The 22,742-nt window shown below is 37.1% G+C and overlaps 1 protein-coding gene across 3 annotated transcripts in view; it reads right to left on the bottom strand.

Moving 5' to 3' along the window:
- PLA2G4A (phospholipase A2 group IVA) overlaps nucleotides 1–22,742 on the bottom strand; it is a 168,732-nt gene that overhangs the window by 80,899 nt on the left and 65,091 nt on the right. For all 3 annotated transcript variants that reach the window (XM_023728149.1, XM_023728150.1, XM_023728148.1), the window contains 3 exons: nucleotides 12,769–12,917; nucleotides 11,875–11,988; nucleotides 2,237–2,274 (listed from right to left, as the gene is read on the bottom strand). In XM_023728149.1, coding sequence (XP_023583917.1) covers nucleotides 2,237–2,274; nucleotides 11,875–11,988; nucleotides 12,769–12,917 — 301 coding nt within the window. The remainder of the gene's footprint in view (nucleotides 1–2,236; nucleotides 2,275–11,874; nucleotides 11,989–12,768; nucleotides 12,918–22,742) is intronic.

The following is a 22,742-nucleotide window of genomic DNA, read 5'->3' as shown; positions in this document are numbered from 1 at the left end:
TTCTATTATAATTTATTATAAAATATTAGGTTGGGATAAAAATCTCACCTGTACCGTTGTCTATATGAATTCCCCTCAATTGTATTTCCTTTTCTGCCCCACAAAAGTAACCATTACCCTAAACTTGGTCTTTATGATTCCAATTTATTTCTTTATAATTTTATAATATATATTTACGTCCCTAAATAATAGTCATTTTACAGATTTATTTTTAACAAATGATATCACACTGTAGGCATTCTTCTGCAAACTTTTTTTTTTTACATTGAACATTCTGGTTTTGAGATTCATCTGTTTTCATAAGTAGATCTAATTCAATCAGTTTTACTGTTGTGGAGTGTCTGCACTATACGAATATTCCACCATTTATTTATTTATCTATAAATATCGAGGCTGCTTCCACTTTATTTTTTTACTGTATCAAGCAATACTGCTATCAACATGTGGTGTATATGTGAGAAAATTCCCTATAGTATACACTCGTTAGAAAGAACATGTCATTTAATCATCACAGTAACTATGCTTATGTTATGTTGTTGTTCGGTGCTGTCAAGTCAGGCTCCCACTCATAGTGACCCGATGTACAACGGAAGGAAACACTGCCCGGTCCGGTGCCATCCTCACAATCGTTGCTATGTTTGAGCCCGTTGTTGTAGCTCCTGCGTAACTATGCTTATAAGGTACTTTTTTTTTCTTCTTATTTTATACATGAGTAAAAAAAAGTGATTAGGAATCTTTTAAATGCTGACGTAAGTAGGAAGTAGTAGATTTAAATCAGAACTCATTCTGGAACTCATGTTTTTTGTACTATACCATGATGATCACTGTCTGATATTAAGCATAAAAAGCATGATTTAAAAAATATGTATATGTACAGTCCAATGAACATAGATGTTTAGAAGACATCAGTAATAAATAAAAAAATCTGGAAGAAAATTTTTTAAAATGTTAAGAATAATCCTATAAATTTGGCAATTATGGTTTATTTACTTCTTTCTTATGCATATCTTTAATTTTATAATTAATTTTTCTCAATTTTGTATTATATTTAGTGGAAGATATTACATAGAAAGTTGAATTTTTTACAAAAACTTTCCCATTCTAAAATTGATATAAATTAACATACAAAGATAGAGTTTGATTAAAGTTCACTATAAATATGTAGTAAATTGTTTCCTGACATATGTACAATACTTCACCGAGATTTTCTAGACTGTGTAATAACAGTGCTATTGTTAAAGCTCTTTTTTTTTTACATACTATGGTCCTAATTACCTCAATGAAGACCATTTACCATTACAACAAATAGCATTACTTCCATAGTCAGTTAAATAACAAAATTCATTTCTAATCTCAAGTCAAAATATAACAATTTTAAGCAAGAATCAACTTAATGCAAAACAATGCAACAAAATAACTTAGACTGTCTTTTGATATTTGCTGAGATATATTGAAGGATGGTGATAAGTTATGCCAATAATTTACTAAGTCAAATCAACATTAAAATAAGAGAAAGAAATGTCTCAACCCAATGTGTGTATTTATTACACATTTGTGGAACCATGAGATGAGAATGGCAAACTAATTTGTGTGGTGTTTGTGTAAAATGCATATTAGTAACTTTAGTAAAACTACCTGCAACAGGGAAGTTCAAAGAGAAAGACTGAGAGGGGTGGGCTCTACTGAACTCAGCATTAGATCAGAGATCAGCTAATTGCCAAGCTAGGCCTTGTACCCTAAAATTCACCGTTTACAATAAATGACTTCCCAACATCCAGTTTTGGAGGCCACTTTGAAAGGGCAAACCACTTCCAGAACTTTACCATTTCTAGTCCCGCTGACCACTGTGAACAAAATCAATCTCATTTTTCAGTTATTCCCTTTTATAAAAAAGTATTACTGTGGTTTCCTGTTCATGATCATCTTCATGTTTTTGAAAATCTATCTGAATCTATAATAGAACATAGACTTAAATAACTACATTCATTTCAGTAATAGATAGCGCCCTTATGCTATTATTTAACCAACCAACTACTTGAAAATTAAGCATAGAATATTAGATTTTTTTTTATTTTGCTGCTATGAAGAGATAGTTAAAGAAAATTAAATGAATGAACTTTGATATATTCAAAGCTGTGTGGATTATTTCATTTATAAAATGTATACTCATTAAAAATCAAAATAAATCAGTGGATCACTTGCAATATTTTCCATTCAGCTAAATAAATGCACTTACCAAACTTCAAGGGACATTTCCAGAATCATTTCAGTGACCTAAAAAAAGATATATTAGTTAGATTAGGTCATAAAAAGGATGTGTGTTTTATGTAATGCACGCAGAGTCAAGCATAACAATGATTGTGAGGATAGCACAGGAATAGGTAGTGTTTTCTGCTGTTGTACATAGAGTCGCTATGAGTCGGAACCAACTCAACGGCACCTAACAGCTAACAACAAGAAGTCATACATAAGGAGCCCTGGTGGCACAGTGGTTAAGTGCTCGGCCTCTAACCAAAAGGTAGGTGCTTCAAATCCACCAACCGCTCCATGGGAGAAAGATGTAGCAGTCTGCTTCCATAAAGATTTACAGCCTTGGAAACCCTATGGAGTGGTTCTACTCTGTCATATAGGGTCCCTATGAGCTAGAATCAACTTGATGGCAATGGATTGGGGGGGGGGGGAGTCAAACATGGTCCATGTGTTCAAGAAATACATGAGATCTGCCATTAAAATGAGATTAAGCTTAAAGTTTTTATTCCAGAAGGCAAAGCCATTACAGGTGAATGGATATTTAAAAAAGAATACTACTCAGTATGGAATTTTCTAACAAACGGAAGAATTCAAAGGTAAAATGTCCTTCCTATTCCATGACAAAAAGTGTTCAAAAAAATCTGGCTTCCCAACTGGCAGGTCCCTAACTGATTTATGTATTAAAATATCTAATCCCTGAATATATTCGATGCCTACTTGTCCTGACAACTTAATAAATAAAAGGAAAATCAACCACACAGTTTACAGTCATGTTTGTCTTCTCCCTAAGAATATCCCTTCTATATCCATCAACAATTTTAGACTAAGATACTCATGATCCTAGCAAACTAATACAATTCTTTAAATAAAGGCAAAGAGGAGAGAGGAGAAGACATGGGATTGTCTGTGATTTTGAGTATTACATAATGTGTTGCCTTAATTCTTGTCACATGGACTCAGATCTTCATTTCCATATGTGGCCCTAGTGGATCACCCAGAGTCAGGAGTAAATTCTAAACCCTCTCGCTTGATGCACTGTGTTCAGACATGCTATGAAACCTGACATTCACAATCTCTCCACACCTTTTACCTAGAACATGTCATTCAGATAAAATAGCCATGAAAATATGTACTTCCTGTGAGGAATTAAATAATTACTGTAAACTCCTTCCCACGCACTGCATAAAGCATCTCTGTATTGCCAGCTTCCACCTTGCTTATATTACCAAGGCAATTAGAAGGAAGGATGAGCAAATTTCCCCAGTTTTCCCCAACCCCACAATATTTAACTAGGAGCCAGAACACATTAGAAGAACTCCACCTCTTGCAGGAATTACAAATGTAAGAGGCAGGCTGTACCCATTGTACATTCTTGTGGAAAACAACAATCTCTTCTTTGAATTGCCCAGAGGAAAACAATTTGAGATGCTTGCAATGGGAACTGTTCAGTGGGGAAAAAAGTAGGGGAGAGAAGCTATCAAGAAAAGCCTTCGAACTTAAAGATAGCTTAAAAGTATCTAACCGACTCACTCTCTTATAAACTTTTCAGGGTTGTTTTGCAATAATGAAGCTAGAGCAAAAAACCTAGTGCCTGGCATTAGGAGGTTCCTTAAACTCACGATTACAAAAAGATGTACGTGGTCACATTATTTTAAACTTGAGGATTTGTCCTAGTAGCAAAGAGCTCTTAAAGTATGCTAGGCCTTTGTTAATACATCCCAATCTTTACCACCTTCACTTTCAATAAAACATGACTTTGAATTCTGATCCCTCCTGATTCAACTTTTTCTTTTTCTCAGTAGAGCAAACTAATCGCCATCTTTGAGTCAATGATCTTTTACATATTTTAAGAGAATTACATAATGCTTCCTGGTTTGTGTTCACATCATCTGTGCAAGATAATAAATAACATGGTATATTACAAATAAGCGTTGTTTTTACTCAGAATGTTTCCATACACTACAGCTTCATCCTACCAAGCAGGAACACGGTGTGGATCTGGCAACGAAGCAACTCAAGTGTATAGGGGAAATTACATCCCTGCCAACACAAGCTATGTCACAGTTAAATAAATTTTGTGCATTTAAAATTGAATGAGATGCTGTTGAAATCATTTTAAAAAAATAGATGATTCCTAGTAAAACAAAAAATAGTATTTACCACTGGAATTTTTCTAATCAATCACCCAAGAAGTCACCTTAATTGTGCTCCTCCCCTCCCAAAAAAACCCAGTCTTAAAAGATCTGAAAGATAAAATTTGCCCTATAACAATGTTCCACTCTATCAAACACAGTTTCCCTTTCCATTTGACTTAAGCTCATTTTTCTTAAGTTTCCTTGTCCTTATGAGGACTTCAGCGGAAATTCTGGCAGACTGGTTAACCATTAGCTTTCACGCAATGAAACAGATTTCCTAGAGCACTGCTGCCAAATCCCTCTAGTGTCTCTTTTTCTTCCAATGGGAAGCACTCAGACTCTCTGGTTTCTTTCTTCTAAACCTCATTTACTTTCACGACACCTGTCTGGGCTCTTCCCAGGCTTTCAGCATTTCCCATGAGTGCCTTTATTTATTCGTTCATCCAAAAATGACTGAAGTCCCTAACGTGTGCCAGGCTGGGTATGCAGTGGTAAATAAGTTAAACATGTTGGTGGTACTTACCACCAAATGAAGTATCCCAAGGATACAAGAGCATTCTAAAATGCCCTGTAATTTAAAAGTTATAGACTGTAGAATAACCAAAAAAAAAAAAAGACTCACTTAATGTCGCTTGCTAGCATCGGAAAATAAAAATGAATTCACTCTTCAAGCCAGAAATTACTTGACCCAAGTATGAACTCTGCCCTGCGTCAGTTATGATGCAGTCACAACCTTGCCAGAGTTCCTGCTTTTCTCACAAAATTATCCAGTGGTCTTGTTTTCCCTCCAAACCTCATTTCATTTCATGAACTTACCCGAATTGTAGTCTTTGTCTTCTCAGATAAATACATATATTACCACTTCAATCATCCTGATTATAACTTAGCATATTGAACTCACCACCGAAACTCCAATTTTTTTTAAAACTTTGCCACTACCTCTTCTATAGGACTACCTACCTCATTCATTTTCAAGTATGAATTATGAATGAGCAGCAATCAAAGAAAGCAATCAGCCAAAATTAGACAGATAACAAAAAAGCCACGACACACTATTTTTAACAATAACATTAACTTCTAAAAAAAAAATGGTAAATTAAAACACTCGTGCACTATAAACTTAGCAATGACCTCCCTCAAAGTAATCACCAACATAAACTAATTTCATCCAGAGAAAGCAAGAGCAAGCATAATCTTTCTCCACTTCACTTCAAAACCTAAGCATTTACATGGTTCTCTTGAAGTGGGCTACTTTGTTTACTCAAAACACACTAAATTCTGAAGACACTATATCATTACACTTTAAAATGGCCACCAATTCTACTCGTAGGTCTATACCCAAAAGACTTGGAAGCGAGAACTCAAACAGATACTTGTACATCCACATTCATTGCAGCATTCACAATAGCCAAAAGGTGGCAACACCTCAAGCATGCATCAACAGCTGAATAAGTAAACAAAAGGTGAAATATACCTACGAAGGAATATTATTCAGCCATAAAGAGAGATGAAGTTCTGACACATGCTACAACATGGAAGAACCGTGAAAACATTATGCAGACACAAAAGACAAATATTATGTGATCCCACTTTCATAAAATATCTAGAATAGGCAAATTCATAGAGGAAAAAAATGTTTATTAGCAGTTACCAGAGGCAAGTGGAAGTCCCTGGGTGGCGCAAATGGTTAATGTGCTTGGCTGCTAACCAAAACGTGCCTTGGAAGAAAGGCCTGGCAATCTACGTCCAAAAAATCAGTCATTAAAAACCCTGTGGAGCACAGTTTTACTCAGAGTACAGCTCTACTCATGCCCCATGTGTTTTTTTTTTTCCTAATAGGGGCAGTTGGGAGGGAGAAATGAGGAGGCACTGGTTAAGGGGCACTGAGTTTCTGTTAAGCATGATGAAAAAAATTGGAAACTAATAGTGGTGAGGGTTGCACAACACTGCAAACATGTCACTGAACTGTACGCAAAGAAATGGTTGGAACGGTAAATGTTCTGTTATATACATTTTACTGCAATCATTTTTTTAAATGGGCTACTGTAGCACAAGGCCACACTTGATATATGCAGGGATGGATAACTAGAACATTTCTAAACTGACACAAATCATCAATAAATGGATAGGCTCTACCATAGTTAAACAACAGTTCATTTTTGATCAATCCGTTCAAGCAAAAAAGCAACTTTGATAGTGAAATCTGTTTCATGAAGCATAACAAATGTTTAGTTAACTCTGGTCAGTCGTAATTATGAGGATATGTAATATTTACTTAGTGCTTACTGGGCCAGGCAGTGCTCAAACACTTTCCATGTATTCGTTCCACGTATTTTTTAAGAGGCAGGTAATACGCAAAAACAAGTTTTACTGATGAAGATGTACGGCAAAAAGAGAGTAAATAACTTGTTCAGCGTCATACAGTTAGCAAGTAGTAGGAATTATGGTTGGAACCCAGGCTGTGGCAGTCTGCCTGTGAGCCTGGGGTCAGAACCAGCAGGTTGTGCCAATTTCTGTCAAATGACAACTCTGATGTTCTCTAAAAAGATGACTCCAAAGGACACAACATAACCCTGATTTTATAAACGCCAGCTGGAAAATAAACACTGCAGACCCGGCCCTAGCATTGCCTTTCTCCTCGAAAAAAATTTATCTGTCCTAAAATTGAGCGAGAAACATAGTCTAAGGAAGAGTAAGGAGCTACTGCAAATTCATGCTCTCCAACACTAGTTAATCCTCACTGCTGCTAAACCATCATTTCATTTAATGCTTATTGACACATTAAAGCTGTCTCCACACTTCTACTCGAGTCACCCTGTTCTCGCCAATCTAGTCATTTTCCACAGAAGCCATCTGCGGTAAGCAGCATCAATCTCATTTTTATTTTCAATACCATCTTTTCTCTGCATCTTTACCCACTAACTTTTTGCTTGCTCATTCTTTTCAGGAAAAAGCCAAACCCTGTTTCATCTAAATTCCCCACTGCGTGGTCAAAAACCTTCCATGACTCACTGTTGTCGGTAAGATTATATACAAATTCCTAAATCTTGTATTTAAGGGCTGTTGTGGTCTGATCTCAATGTACCTGCCTTCCTTCACGTATGAATGCTCTGCTCCCATCAGACTCGTCTAGACACTATTTCCTGAATATGCTATGCCTTTGCTCAAGCTGTTCTTTTGGCCAGGACTGCCTTTGCTATTTAGTGACCAAATCGTACCCTTGCTTTAAGGATTACCTTAAGCCATTGTTTTCTACTAGAACCCACACACAATGATCTCCACGCTTCCCATTCCCTCCATTCATCCCCTGCCTTATCACTCTGATTTCATCTCCCACGACTCTCCCTACTACTTTTTCTCTGTGTTCCAGCCACACTTCCCTCCTTGCTGTTACTCAACATACCAGGCACTCTCCAGCTTTAGGACCTTCCTACTCCCAGTACCTTCTGCCCTTAGTAACCTCAGACATGCTTTTCTTAGCCACATTTTTAGAACTGTGTTTGACACCCTCCACACACCTCCATGTGGCCACCCACCCTTCTTCCCTGGTTTACTTAGCACGTATCACTAACTGGAGTCCCTAGGTGGTGTAAACGGTTAACACATTTGGCTGTTAACCAAAGTGTTGGCAGTTCGAGTCCACCCAGAAGCACAACAGAAGAAGGGCCTGGTGATCTACTTCCTAAATCAGCCATTGAAAACCCTATGGAGCACAGTTCTACTCTGACAAACATGGGGTCACAATTGATTTAGTTTGGTTTATTTGGTTATTACTGGCTATTACCAACTAAGAAAAATATCTTTTACTTATTTATCTTTTCTTGTCTATCTTATATAGTAGAATATAGAAGACAGTGATTCTTGTTTGTTTTGTTCATTGCTGAGTAGACAGTGCCTGAAGATGTTTCTGCCACATAGTAGGTACTCAAAGGTTATTTGTTTAAAATGAATGAATAAATAAATACCTTCTTCTTGTAATTCTCATTGAATATATTATCGGCACTATTCCCTCGTGGCACAGTGGTTAAGAGTTCAGCTGCTAAGCAAAAGGTCAGCAGTTCAAATGCACCAGCTGCTCTTGAAAATCCTATGGGGCGATTCTACTCCATCTTATAGGGTCACTATGAGTCGGAATCAATTCATCGGCAGCGGGGTTTTTTTTGTTTTTCTTTCTCCGGATGTTTCCCGGCCACAGAAATCACTCTAAATTGACTAGGTATTAACTTTTGGAAGACCAAATCTTGAAGGAGTTGTTGCCCAGTCACATCTTGGCTTGAATCATGTGTTCTGCTTTTGCCAAATAAAAGTGCCCTTTTTAGTATACCAGATTGCCACAGCCATCTTCAAGGTTTGTTTAAAAGACTCTTCTCCCACATTATTCCCTCACCCGTCTGTTCTTTCTTATAGTCCCTGTAAAGGCTGCAGACAGAAGATGGTCCTCTTCCCTTGAAAGGAGGACTGAGATCAGGGGAGACTGGATGGCTTGCCCAGGGAACTTTCCTCTGTGCCATCACTAAATCTCTCTCCTCACTACCGCCAAGGTTCACTAATTCAAAGGAGTGTCATTCAGATGAAAACTGCAAAGGACTCTGTAGAACAGAGTAATGAAGGAAAGCTGTTTGGCCAACTGTTTTCTCAGGTACGCTAAAGAAAATAATTATGTAAGCTGCTTTAAATTCAGGAATGTGAAGTCTTTTTGAGAGCCCTCGGGTTATACACTTAACCACAGGAAATGACAGGAGGAGAGGAAATGTGTTTTTCCTACAGTATCTTCTCTAATAATCAGCCTTATATCATAGACTAAGGAGCGGAAAAACATTACACTTTGAAAAAGTCAATCCATGCTTACAAAGTCCTCAACAAACAGTTATGGAGAACCTATCCTATAAGTAATAAGTATTGCTGCAAAATGTACCTGCCAACCTGTTTGATGTGTGGTATCCCAACTTGCTTTTCTCTTTCAAAACTCCATACTTTTGTAATTTCTTCTGCCTAGAATGCTCATAACTGCTTCTCTGCCTGCTGAAATCCTACTCTTTTCTCAAGGTGTAATAATAGCAGCAACAATAATGACAACAGCAGCAACAACAAACACATATAAAGTGCTTAATATGTACCAGGCATTGTTCTCAGCACTATATGTATGTGTGCATATGTATACATATGTTAATGTGTGTATAGTATTAGTATATTATATATAATACTTATATACATATATAAAGTATTTAAGTAATTTTATAATTTATATAATAAATTATATCTAATTATAATTAAACAATTATATTAAAATATTTATTTACAATATAGTTATAGACAATATATTATATGTAAATATACATTATTTTTATATAGGAACCCTGGTGGCACAGTGGTTAAAGCACTGAGCTGCTAACTGGAAGGTTGGCGGTTCAAACCCACCAGCTGCTCCGAGGGAGAAAGATGTGGTAGTCCACTTCTGTAAAGATTTACAGCCTTAGAAACCCTCTGGGGCAAATTTTAATCTGTCTTATAGGGTTGCTATAAGGTGGAATCGACTCCACGGCAGTGGGTTTAGTTTGATTTGGAATCTTTATGGGAGGAGTCTGCTTCCGTAAAGGTTTACAGCTTTGGAAACCCTATCGGGCAGTTCTACTCTGTCCCATAGAGTCGCTATGAGTCGGAATCAACTGGACAGCAGTGGGTTGGGTTTGGTATAGACTCCCCTATGAGATATTATCTCCATTTTACAAATGAGTAAACTGAGGCACAGAGGAGTTAAGTGATTTTCCCAGAATGAAACAAATAATAAGGGGCAGAGAGGCAGGATTTAAACACAAACTGCCTGGCTTCAAACGTGAAGGTGTCAACCACTATGTTCACTTTTCAATCTCTTCAAAATCATCTGCTGATATGGAGCCATCCTTCGCATCCTCCGCCAGCACAGTATTTTTATCCCGTGTTTCCACTGCACTCTACACATCCCTCACTGATACTTATCTCACAGTGTGACAATCTTATTTCATCACATATATGTGTTACCCTAATTCCACTTCCCATTCGAACTCCTACCTCACCTCCATCCGAGATGGAAATTATTAAGGGAAGAGTTTCGTGTACCTTATTCTTCTTATATTCCTTGCACAAAACATAATTACTGATACATAGTAGATCTTCAGCAAGTGTTTGTAGAAGCAATGAATGAAACAGCTTAAAAAGGGGTCAACAGAAACGTGGGCAATGTGTTTCTTGACACTGGATACAGGACATGCTTCCTGGAGCAGCTGAAGGGACCAGCATGGAGCACATGTACTGGAGTGTCCTCAAGGCACATGGCTCACTCTGACTGCATGATCTGGCCAACAACTGCTTTGGGCTTAAGTTAGTTTCTAAAACAGGTCTACGGCCATTCAATAAATATAAGTTCTGTATTAATTTTGTAACTAGGCCTGTCAACTCAGTACTTCAGGTTTTCTGACCTGTAGGATTTTAGTTTATGGGAAGGAGATGAAAATTAGAACAGTATAAATGATTTGGCCCCAGTGAATACCACAGATAAGTATTATGGGAGTACAAAGGAAGAGAGGTCATTTGAGATGGTAAAGGTTAGGAAAAGTTACATGGAGATGAGAATTCAGGGATAGGTAAGGTTTTCCTGAGTGTCGGAATTCAAAAAGTTATCCCCAAAATAAGCAACAGCACAGAGTTCTTACCATCAAGGAGAAAGAAACTCATTAACCACCTTTCTGGACACTGGCCTACCAGTTGTTTACATTTCTCACTGTAAACTACTAAATTAACTTCTTAAAAAATTTAAAGTCCAATCAATTTGTTCTCTATAACTGATTTTCCTAGGGTTTTATCACTGCAAAATAAGCTATCAAAACTTCGGACATGCAACAAAGTCAGGAAATCAAGCCTAGAAATAGAAAGATGGCAATAACCTAAGGACGATTCCTACCAATCCTTCACTGCTTCAGCTCTAATTATTTCAGGGGTATTTAAAACAAAAATATTCCTCCACAGGGGCTTAATTTATTAACAACATATAATCTGGGGATACTTTGGATTTCCCAGCGGTTTTCTTTGAGCTCTCACAGTGATTTTTTGTCCTCTCTGCCATTCCTCTTAGATTTTACATCTTCCCCATCCTCCTGAAAGTTCTGCAATAGGTCCACCAATGGGGTCCAAAGTCATTGATTAATACCAATGTTGTAATGCACAGCAACAAAAGAAATGGGAGTCTCTGTTGTATTTATTGTGACAACTCAACCACAGTTTATAGATCTCAGAATAAAAAAAGATGAGAACAAGAAGTGAAATGGAAGACAAAATTTTCTCTTTAAAACACAAAACGTTCTCTTTAAAAACAAACAAATAAATACAAACACCGCCATCACCACCACCACCACCAATGACAGAAAACAATTTTTCAAGCATTAAACCCAACTTTCAAGAATGCACAGATTTTTACGTGACATAAGTTTAAAAAAAAATTAATTGTGTCACTCACTTGGTTGAAAATAAAGGGTACTTCCTTCTTCTCTCCAACTTTCATAGAAGATATAGGAAATGTTGCTGTCCCTAGAGTTTCATCCATAACATAATTGGCATCCATTAATGTGATCTATAGATAGTAAAGGGTAGACAGAGCACAAGTATAACATTTCCTGTGAATCTCTGGAAATCACATCTAAAGTCTCTGTCACATTTAAAAAATAAAAATTATCAAATAATATTGAACTCTCAGTTCAGATCCTCAATATTCAACAGGTAACAATGCATCTGTCTTTTCCTTCTTAATAATGTATTTGTTACTAAAATAATAATTATCATTTTTTTAATTTCCTGATTGACCTATTGATTATCATGTTTTCAAAAATGTAACGTTAATCTGTAGTAACTGTTAAATGAGAAACTATTTTGTTCTGTAAGCCTTCATCTTAAGTGAGAATAACAGCACAATTCAAACAGCGTAGTCAATGTCAAAAAAAAAAGTAATTTTAAACCTTTCCAGAGGAAATGTTATTTTGGAATATGAGGAGAAAATTCATGTATAAAATTAATACATCTATTTTGGAAAAATCTATTTCAACTTGTTTAAAAGGCAATTGACAAAAATTTTATTTTCTTTCACACAGATTCCCCTTTTTATAATAGAAAATACATTTTCTCCAAAGCACAAGGAGAACACAGAAGAATCTTCCCAGCCCCACCTAAAGCCTGCATTTCCCACTGAACACATATTTTACTTAATGGGCACCATCTAGAAGCTAGTCTACTGTGCTGCCTAGCTGGATGTCAATTACACCTAACTTGGGAAGAAGCAGGCAGTCAGGGAACAAAAATAAGCATCTCTTTCAACATGAATTTCAACTATCAAATAGTCCCCAAATAATTCACATACCTCCAAAACATTGTCCTGATTAGGATCCAAAATAAATTCAAAGGTCTCATTCCACACGGGATTTATGTCATTATTGAAGTGTCTTGTTCTTTTCCTGCTGTCAGGAGTGGTAGAGATGAAAAGTTCCACATATGGATCTGGAGTGTCAACTATAGAAAGTAAAAACAAGTGAGAAGGAAGCGTAATGTGGTTCATAGCTCTTTCTCTTTTCATTAAATGCCTGCAGTAATGTATTTAAAATGTCTAGTAGAAAATATAACAGATAATACAAGATCATTGTAGACTATCTACGCTTTGCCTATTATGCCCCTTCCCTTTAGTTCTGTGAGAGGGAATCATTTTTTGGATGATTTACTCAGAATTTCTCCATCCACCATAGAGGACATATTTATTGCATTAAACAGTTCAATCCAGCATCAAGACAATCATGACAATTTCTCACCCAAATAACTACAACATGGCCTTCACCCTAGGTTGATGATGGTGACAAGACCTTGGGTTCAAGATCATGATGCTTGTCTAGATTAGAAACATTATCCTGCTTCTTTTATTTACCAGATAAATGATGAAGTCATTACGGCATGAATATTGTTTGTTATAGAGTTTCCTTGTATGGTTGCACAGGTTGTGCACTGAACAACTCTAAGGGTTGGCATTCATGTTAGTAATCAAACATATTTTGATATTTATTACAGCAGTATTTAATCCGATGGAAGTGAGGTGTGTCAAGAAAGTAATAGCTTTTTCTGTTTCACATAAAGATGTGCTTGAGTCAGATCATCATATATGTGCCACTTTAAACAGAAACAATAGTGAATAGAGGAAATATTTAAATTTCCTCCCACTATTTATGTTTTTAACAACAAAGTGACTGACTCCAAGCAGTAGAAAAATTGATCATTCCCTCTTTTGTGGTTCCCTTAAATCCTTTACCTTCTTACAGCATTGCATACACTATATTTTATGGACGAAATTATGCATCTCTCTTTTCCTACATGATCGTGAACAACTTGAGATCAAGGACTGAGCCTCGCTCCTCTTTATATTTTCAGAACCTAGCAACAGAGAGCAACTATCACCATATTTAGGGTCTCCTGACATAAGGACTTGAATTTTCTCTTTAACTCACCCTTTCCCATGGTCCAATGTAATTAATAACTGCAACAACTGACTGCCAGGATCTGTGTTAAACACTTTATACACATTAGTCTCATTTAAATCTCACAACAGCACTGTGAGGCAAGTATTTTATTTTAGTGTTTGAGGCAACAGAAACTCAGAGATGTTAAGTAAACTTTCCAAGATCACACAGCTAGTAAGCATCACAGCAAAATCTAGAACCTAGGTTGTCTGACTGAAACAATCATACTCTTAATGACATCATGCTTCTAAGTAATAAAGATGAGATGACAAAGTATGTATTGCCATGGAAAGGGGCTGGACTGTGAGATTTGGAAAAGGAGAGAGAGGGAGACAGAGAGGAGGAGAAGGTGGGAGGGAGGAAAGGAGAGAGAGTGGTGCAGAGGTTCACACAGACAAACAGATTTAAAAAATGAAAGCAAAGGAAAATAAAAAAAATAATAACATCAGAAATGATTGCTTTTCAAAGAAAACTGTTTTTAGACATACCCTGTCCTTCAACAACAGTTGTGATCATCAAGTGAATTATCAATGTTCTTCCTTTACTTTTTACACACTGCTCATAGTTCTTCTATGTGGTCATCAGATTTTTTTAAAAGTGTGCTTTTTACTGTAAAGCATCTACAAATGAGGTATCAACATCTAGGATTCTCTTTTATTGAATTTTCTGGCTTGGAGCTTATGCATTTTGGTCAACGGCACTTAAGTCTCAGAAGTTAGGGTGTAACAGAAAAGCCTACGGCTCTTGATAAAAACACATACCGCTGGCCCCCACTCCCCTAAAAGCATAATCAGTAGACCCTATGGGGCAGTTCTACTATGTCCTGTAGGGTTGCTATGACTCAGAATCTACTTGATGGCAACAGGTTTTATAACAGGACTAGGGAATCTTCGTTTTTCACCCTTTCATGACCCAATTTTTTTGTTTTGAATTTTTGTTGAAACCATATGTTTTCAGTAATGGAAGCCATGCTGAAATCAATGAAAAAATATATATATATATATCCCGCTGGTCTTGAAGGGATTTTAAGCAAATATTCTCGCTGATACTGATGTAGGTCATCTGGTCATACTTTAAAAAGGAATTAAGTTGATATTGCAACGTCTAACTCAATGCTTGTATCTTTCAACAGGGCCATGGAAGCCAAACTAGAAAACAAAGAGTCGGAACAGAAGGATGATAAAGGGATTAAGGGATATGGGTTGAAGAAGAGAGGGATGTGCTATGAGGTGACCCTATCCACATCCTCAACCACCAGATGATTGCTCTTTTTCCTTACCCATATCTCTGCCATGACACCAGTGCTCAGGTTTGCAAATCAGAAGTAAATTGCATGTTTACAGTAGCAGGTGGTAGAACGTTATAAAGAAAAATATATTTTCATCATTTTAGTAGAAGCAAAATTTGATTTTAAGGAGAATAGTCAACTGACACTTCAAATTAAATGTAAAAAAAATATTGACCTTCATTAGCCCATAGGGCCAGTCTTTTCTCATGATAGCCAATTCTCATGTTTATGTTTGCTGTCTTAGATCTGTGTCTCAGAAGTATTTAATAAACAGCAAACCTAGAAAAAAAAAAATGTGTGGGAAGAAGAGGCATGCAGATGGTAAACATCATTCATTCGTTTAGCAAATATGGGAGTGAGTACTATATGCCAGGAATGACCCGTCAAGAGGCAGTCTGGCTTCGATAGGTAGCCAAACCCTAAACAGCAGATTTGAATTATGGAAGTGAGTCAATGCTAATAGCCTAATTTTAGAAGCAAGGGTAAATGGGAAACAAGCATACACAACACCAAAGACTAGCAGCTCAGTCACCTAGATTATTACATATGAATAAGGTAAAATCATAGGTGGGCAAGTTGTCTTTTGAGGCTTGAGCTTCATTTGAATCTTGGAGGAAGAGGAATCTTCTTGAGTCAAAGCAGAAAGTTCTTTGAGAGGAAACAGGAAAAGAAAGTAGCAAGTTGAAGTGGCATGACTCCGTCAGAAATATATCCATTTTATCAGCCTTTTTAGACTCCCAATGGGTCATATGCTTTAACCAATTCCACCCCTGACAAAATGATAAAGAAAAATCATACAAACAAGTGAACAACACGAGGTTTAGATGTCAAAATACTAACAGGCATTTTTGTAATGGAATGCAGTTCAATAGCTGCCACTTTGGATTCTCATTATTGTTATTTTAAGTAAGTCATTATTCTAAAATGATTGTCAAGACTGTCAGTTCCTCCAGTTTATCCCCTTGTGTCTTCAGCAAGACTTCAGAGTTAAGATGTCAAAGGGTGATGGACAGTGGAAAACCACAGATGGCTGCAAACTTTGATATTGCAATCTGCACCATTGCTAATCTTTACAAGTTAAGAAACATCTGTAGCAGTGGTGGACTCTACAGGATGAAAAGTCTTAAGAGACCAGTTTAAAAATGGAATACGACAATTACATATCTTGGCTCATTTTTCTTTTTTCCCGCATCAGCTATAACTTCTATTGGCACGGTAGCAGACATAACTGAAAGCTTTGGAAATGGAAAATACCTGTTTATTTTGACAGCAAAAGTTTAGCCCAATGCTTTAAAGAAGCTCCCAAAAATGCATTAAGAAAAAGGAGTCAAATGTAAGAAAAGAAATGTTTTGTTTTGTTTTGTTTCTCCTAAGCACTTATCCTACGGTTTTGTGAAGTCGTGCCTATAGGGAAATTGGGTGTTCAGTCACTGACTCAGCTTCAGCTTGATTATTTCCAGCCAAACAGTTAGTGAAGCAAAGATGTAATGTGTGGGCAGAAACTCTCTTACATTTCATCCTTTTATCTAAATCTTGACAAACAAAAATGTTGGGGGTGTGGGATACAGATCTTTTTTGCTCCCATAAAGATGACATGAAACTACATGTACCAGAAATAGCTCCCGAATTCCAGCGTTACAAAACTCACTCATAAACTTTAGAAGTTTAAGGAGCGCCTGCCTAAAGTAATAACAAGTCTATCCGTCATTTTGGCCTTGTCAGGGTAAAATATTACGTGATTCATGATATGAGTTTATGGCAGCTTCTAAACTGTTAGTTTTCTTTTAAATATTCTCCATTTACTTTTTCCCATATCCACTTTGCTCAGTGACAACTTAAGCCCTTTGCCTGAAATAAGATAAACCATACCTGTGTCAATTATTGTAATAAACAACAAAAAATCTCATTAAGAAAAAATCCACTCTAATCTGCAGCCAAAGTATCACCATTCTGAATAGCTACGATACCATCACTGTGAACTTAAAGCCAAGCCAAGCCAGTCACAGTCAAGTCAGTTGAAGTCAAAACACGTGCAACTCCATATGTGTCAGAGTAGAACTGTGCTCCACAAGGTTTTCAAAGGCTGCGATCTTTCTAAAGTCGATCACTAGGTCTTTCTTCCAAGGCACCTCTGGGTGGATTTGAACTGCCAGCCTCTTCATTAGTATCCAAGCACTTAACTGTTTACACCACTCAGGGACTCTGATGAATTTAAAGCAGTGTTCCTCAAAATGTAGTCCACTAGAAGATCTTCATCAGATTTATATCTGTCATGCTTGTTAAAAATGCAGGCCAATTAGATTCTTTAGGGAGGATTTGGGAGTCTGCATTTTTAACATCTTGACCAGGCGATTCTTAGGCACACAAGTTTGAAAAACAGGATTAAAGCATTTTATTGGAATGAACTAAACAACGATGACATAGTAACGCCCACAGCAAAGTAGAAATATTTTAGCATCAAGAGGGCAACAGACTTACTGGCCTTATGTCACGGAGGTATTCTGCCATAGACTATTTTAAGCACAATCTAGTTACTCACTTCTGTTTCTCTTCAGCCATTATATACATGTTCAAGTGGCCCCATGAAAACAAATAAAGAATAAAGTAAATGTGGATATGTGAGTTGGCCATCTGTTTAAGGTGACGGACTGATATTCAAGCATTCTGCTTCAATTACCACCAAAGTAGGAATGCTGCAATAAGACTAAAAATTAAATAATAGTTTATTTAAAGAAATACTTCTGAATACTATTCTCAGATGTGGTCATTCCTCTGAAATATGTATGACTTAGTGATAATGGCAATTAAACTTGGAGAACTCACAGCAGGTTTTATGACTGTCAACTTTTTCACTACCATTACTACTAAGCTGACTGAGTTGCTGAAATAAATCCTAGGAGCATGATGGACAGTCCCATTATAAGTGTATGAATTTCAACAGCGGCACAGTTCTTTTTTTTTTAAATATAATGTAAACTTTTTATTGAAGGACAAGATACGTGCAGAAAACAGTACAGCTTGTTGAATTTTTACAAACTGAACTCACCCATGTCAACACCACCCAGATCAAAATATAGAACTTTACCAGCACCCCATCACTAACCTCTTCCACAAAGGGGACCATTACCCTGACTTCTATCATCATGGAATACTTCTGTCTGCTTTATATCTTTATATAAATAGAGTCAGTCACACAGTATATACTCCTGGATCTGGCTTCTTTTGCTTCACATTAAGATTGTGATGTTCATCCATGTTAGCATGTGTAGGATAACTTGTTCATTCTCATTGATTCAAAATATTCAATTGTATGACTATTCCATAAAATGTTTATCCATTATCCTGTTAATGAACATTTGGACTGTTTACAATTTGGGCTATTACAATTGGTGCTATGAACATTCTTGTACTTGGCTTTTGGTGCACATATGCAAATGTTTCTGTTGTGAAATTCCTAATAATAAAGTTGTTTGGACACAGAATTGTTATACTATTGTAAATGGTATAATATTTGTATAATATATGTATAATGTATAATATATGATAGCTCCCATTGGGGTACATTGTCCCTAACACTTGATATTGTCATTCTTATCATTTTGAACATCTGGTGGATGTGTAATGATATCTCATTGAGGATTTAATTCACATTTCCCTGCTAACTACACCTACTCCTCAACTATTGACTATCTCGTTATCTGACATTTTGCATTTACAACAATAGTGAAAAATCTACGATCCAGCTATTCTGCACACTAATGATGTACATCTGGCAGTAATGAACGTCAAGGTGTGAGGTGAGAGTAATGCAGGCTGTGATGGTTAAGTTTATGTGTCAAGTTGGCTGGCTATGATTCTCAGTGATTTGGCAGTTATGTAATAATGTAATTAGACAGTTTTGTAAGGGTGTAATTTGGCAGTTATGTAGTGATGTAGTCATCCTCCATTTTGTGATCTGATGTGGTCATCCTCCATTTTTGGATGACAGCTTGGTGTTTGGAACCTAACCATGTTGATAAGTGAGGAGTGGGTGTATATGAGGTTAACTACCTGCCATATACATGCTAGACTATAAGAAGAAGAATGCAGCATCAGGATTAGAGGAAGACTCATTAACAACCTGTGATATGCAGATGATACAACCTTGCTTGCTGAAAGCAAGGACCGTTTGAAGCACTTAATAATGAAGGTCAAAGACTATGGTCTTTAGTATGGATTACACCTCAACATAAAGAAAACAAAAATCCTCACAATTGGACCAATAAGCAACATCATGATAAATGAAGAAAAGTTGTCAAGGATTCATTTTACCTGAATCCACGATCATTGCCCATGGATGCAGCAGTCAAGAAACTAAATGATGCATGAGGCAAATCTGCTGCAAAAGACCTCTTTAAAGTGTTAAATAGCAACAATGTCACTTTCAGAACTAAGGTACACCTCACCCCAGCCATGGGATTGCCAATCTCATATGCATGCATATGGAGTAATTACTTCTGTGTGTGGCATTTATAGCCATGGTCTTGAAACACTTTGGTTAACAAACTAAGCTGGAAAGCCAGCAAGTTGGGCCCATACAATTTTTAGGAACTTCTGAAAAGATAGACATGTTTAAGGACAATTTGTTTGTCTACAGGTTTGGAGCTTCTACTTCTTATTCCAGATAAAATAGAATATAGAGAAAACTGGATAGATTTTATTCTCATGTGATCAACCGCTTTTGTATAGAAGCACATGTTGAAAGTTGGTGTTGCTTGAATTTGCATTTTAATTTTTGGTCAGTTCTTGATTCTAATGGTTTTATATATTCATTTTTTTATTCATTCATTCAAGAAATACTTGTTGAGTGCCGATTATGTGCCAGGTATTGTGCTTAAATACTAAATATAAAATAGAAAACCAAATAAAACAAGAAAACTCAGTTTTCTTCCCTTATGAAACGTCAAGATATCAAAAAAAAAGTCAATCCTTATCTCCCCATTTAAGGTCTTTATAATTTTGCTACATTTTCTTCTAGAGTTTTGGTTTTTCAATCTATGAACCTGGAAGAAACTATATGCTGCATAAAACTCAAACCAAGCTCATTGCTGTCAGGTCAACTCTGACTCATGGTGACCCCATGTATTGCAGAGTGGAACTGCTCCATAAGGTTTTTTTGGCTGCAATCATATTAGAGGCAGATATCCAGGCCTATTTTCTGCTGTGCCTCATGTGGGTTCAAACTGCCAACCATTAGGTTAGTAAAAAAATAAAAATAAAAAAAGTAGTTGAGTACAAACCATTTGTGCCACACAGGGACCTCATATGTTACATACCAGCTTTAAATAGTAAAATAATATAAACAATCTTGCTTTTTTAGAATGTCAGTTTTTACTGTGTAGTAATGAGTGAAAGTTGCTTTAAAAAAAAAAAAATGTGCCTGGGTCGTGTGAAAGGTATGCAGTAAATGGTTAGCACTGCTCCTAAAAAAAAAAAAAAAAAAAAGAATTTGACTAGCGCCTCATGGTGAAGCCACTGATTATCAGACTTGTTTCTTTCTCTGTGCCTCCTTTGGTCATATCATGTTCCCCCTCAAAACCTCTTACTGCCCGTGAAGTCAGGCCTGATCATGGTAAAAAAGGCATACAAGGACCTCTACCCCCGGACTCCAGGTTCTTCCTCTAGTCAAGAGACCCTCGTTCACTACACACTGGAATGTTACATGCAATTTAAGCCACAAAGAATCTCTGAAATCTACACATTTCAAACACTTTACCAAAGTCTTTCTGAAATTCCGTACTCTTTCAAATATACCAACACTAATAACATCCAGCAGCTCCATAGAGAAAGGTCTGGTGAACTGCTTCCGCAAAGATTACAGTCAAGAAAACCCTATGGAGCAGTTCTGTAACATACAGGGTTACCATGAGTCAGAGCCAACTCCATGACAGCTAACAACAACAGTAATTATTACCTGTTTTTGCCTCTATTAAACTGTAAACTCCATGATGGCAGTAACCACATCCTTACTATTCACTACTGTATCCGAGAGTCTAGCTTCGAGTCTTATACATTATGTTATTGTTGTTGTTAGCTGCCGTTGCGTTGGCTCCTAACTCATGGTGACCCCATGCACAACCAAACAAAACACTGCCCAGTCCTGCACCATCCCCATGATCAGTTGCAGATCAGGCCAATGTGATCCATAGGGTTTTCATTGGCTGGTTTTCAGAAGCAGATCACCAAGCTTTTCTTCCTAGCCCATCTTAGATTGAAAGCTCTGCTGAAACCTGTTCAGCATCATAGCAACACGCAAGCTTCCCCTGACAGATGGGTGGTGGATTGGCAGGAAATCGAACCTGGGTCTCCCACGGGGAAGACGAGAATTCTACTGCTGAACCACCACTACACCCCCGACATAATATGTTGTTCTTGTTAGGTGCTATCAAGACAATTTCGACTCATAGCAGCCCCATGTGACAGAGAATAGGAACCCAATAAATGAACGATGGATGAGCACTGAGCAATACTGTGGGAGAGGTGACCTTAATCATAGGCACAACAGTCTTCCCTCTAACTTTTTTCTACTCTTGAATAATATGTCTCAACCCTCCTGGTGCAAGCCCTGGTGGTGCAGTGGTTAAAGCATTCAGCTGCTAACCAAAAGGTCAGCAGTTGGAATCCATCAGCCGTTTCTCAGGAGAAACATGTGACAGTCTGCTTCCATAAAGTTTACAGCCTTAGAAACTCTGTGGATCTGTTCTACTCTGTCCTATAGGGTTGCTATGAGTTGGAATCAACTCGACGACAGTGGGTTTGGGTTTTTTCAGCCCCCTGGTAATTTGTTCCAACCTCATTTATTTGTATTTTAATATAAATCAATGTCAGTCATTTCTCCCAAGTGCATTCGTATGTAACCTTTATTTTTAATTACTAAATTCAAAAAAAAATTCCCAGAATCCCAATTAACTTCTTGTAGAATGGCTCCAGGGAAAAGGGTGGGTACTAGGGGTCTTGTTTATAGGTAGTAGCCCCTGCTCCCTCCAGAAATGCCTCAAAATGGCAATTGTAATGACTACAGATGCCAAACGGCAACCCCTGGGAATTGCTGGAGGTGTAGAAGCTGAAAAAGTTAAAAGAAGCATCCAGTGTGGTTTAGTAAACAGACACTGGCAGTGATTGTATACGTTTATTGGGAGAGAATGAAGCTCTTAGAAAAACTGCAGCATTGTCTGCGAACTCAAGTAAATATAAAATGCCTATCCTTCATTTGAAATTACAAGGCAATTTTATTAACAATATTGTTAACTGTTAATTTATTTTACTTAGATCTACAATCAACACCCATGGAAGTAGCAGTCAAGAAACCAAATGAGAGACTCCAGCAAAATGGCGCTCTAGGCAGAAGCACCATGCCGTCCCTCCACAACAAAGATCCGAAAAACTAAGCCAAACAGAGAATACAATAATCCTGAAACCCTAAAACATCAAATGAAGAGATAAAGAACTCAGCCAAGCACCAAATGGAGTGAGAAAACTGACAGAGAAAGGAGACCAAAGAAAGAT

The sequence above is a fragment of the Trichechus manatus genome, unplaced genomic scaffold (genome assembly GCF_000243295.1).
Source record: "Trichechus manatus latirostris isolate Lorelei unplaced genomic scaffold, TriManLat1.0 scaffold00021, whole genome shotgun sequence".
In the NCBI taxonomy this organism is placed as follows: Eukaryota; Metazoa; Chordata; class Mammalia; order Sirenia; family Trichechidae; genus Trichechus; species Trichechus manatus.
Note: the sequence above shows the minus strand (reverse complement) of the source record. Positions and strands in the feature narration are given on the sequence as shown.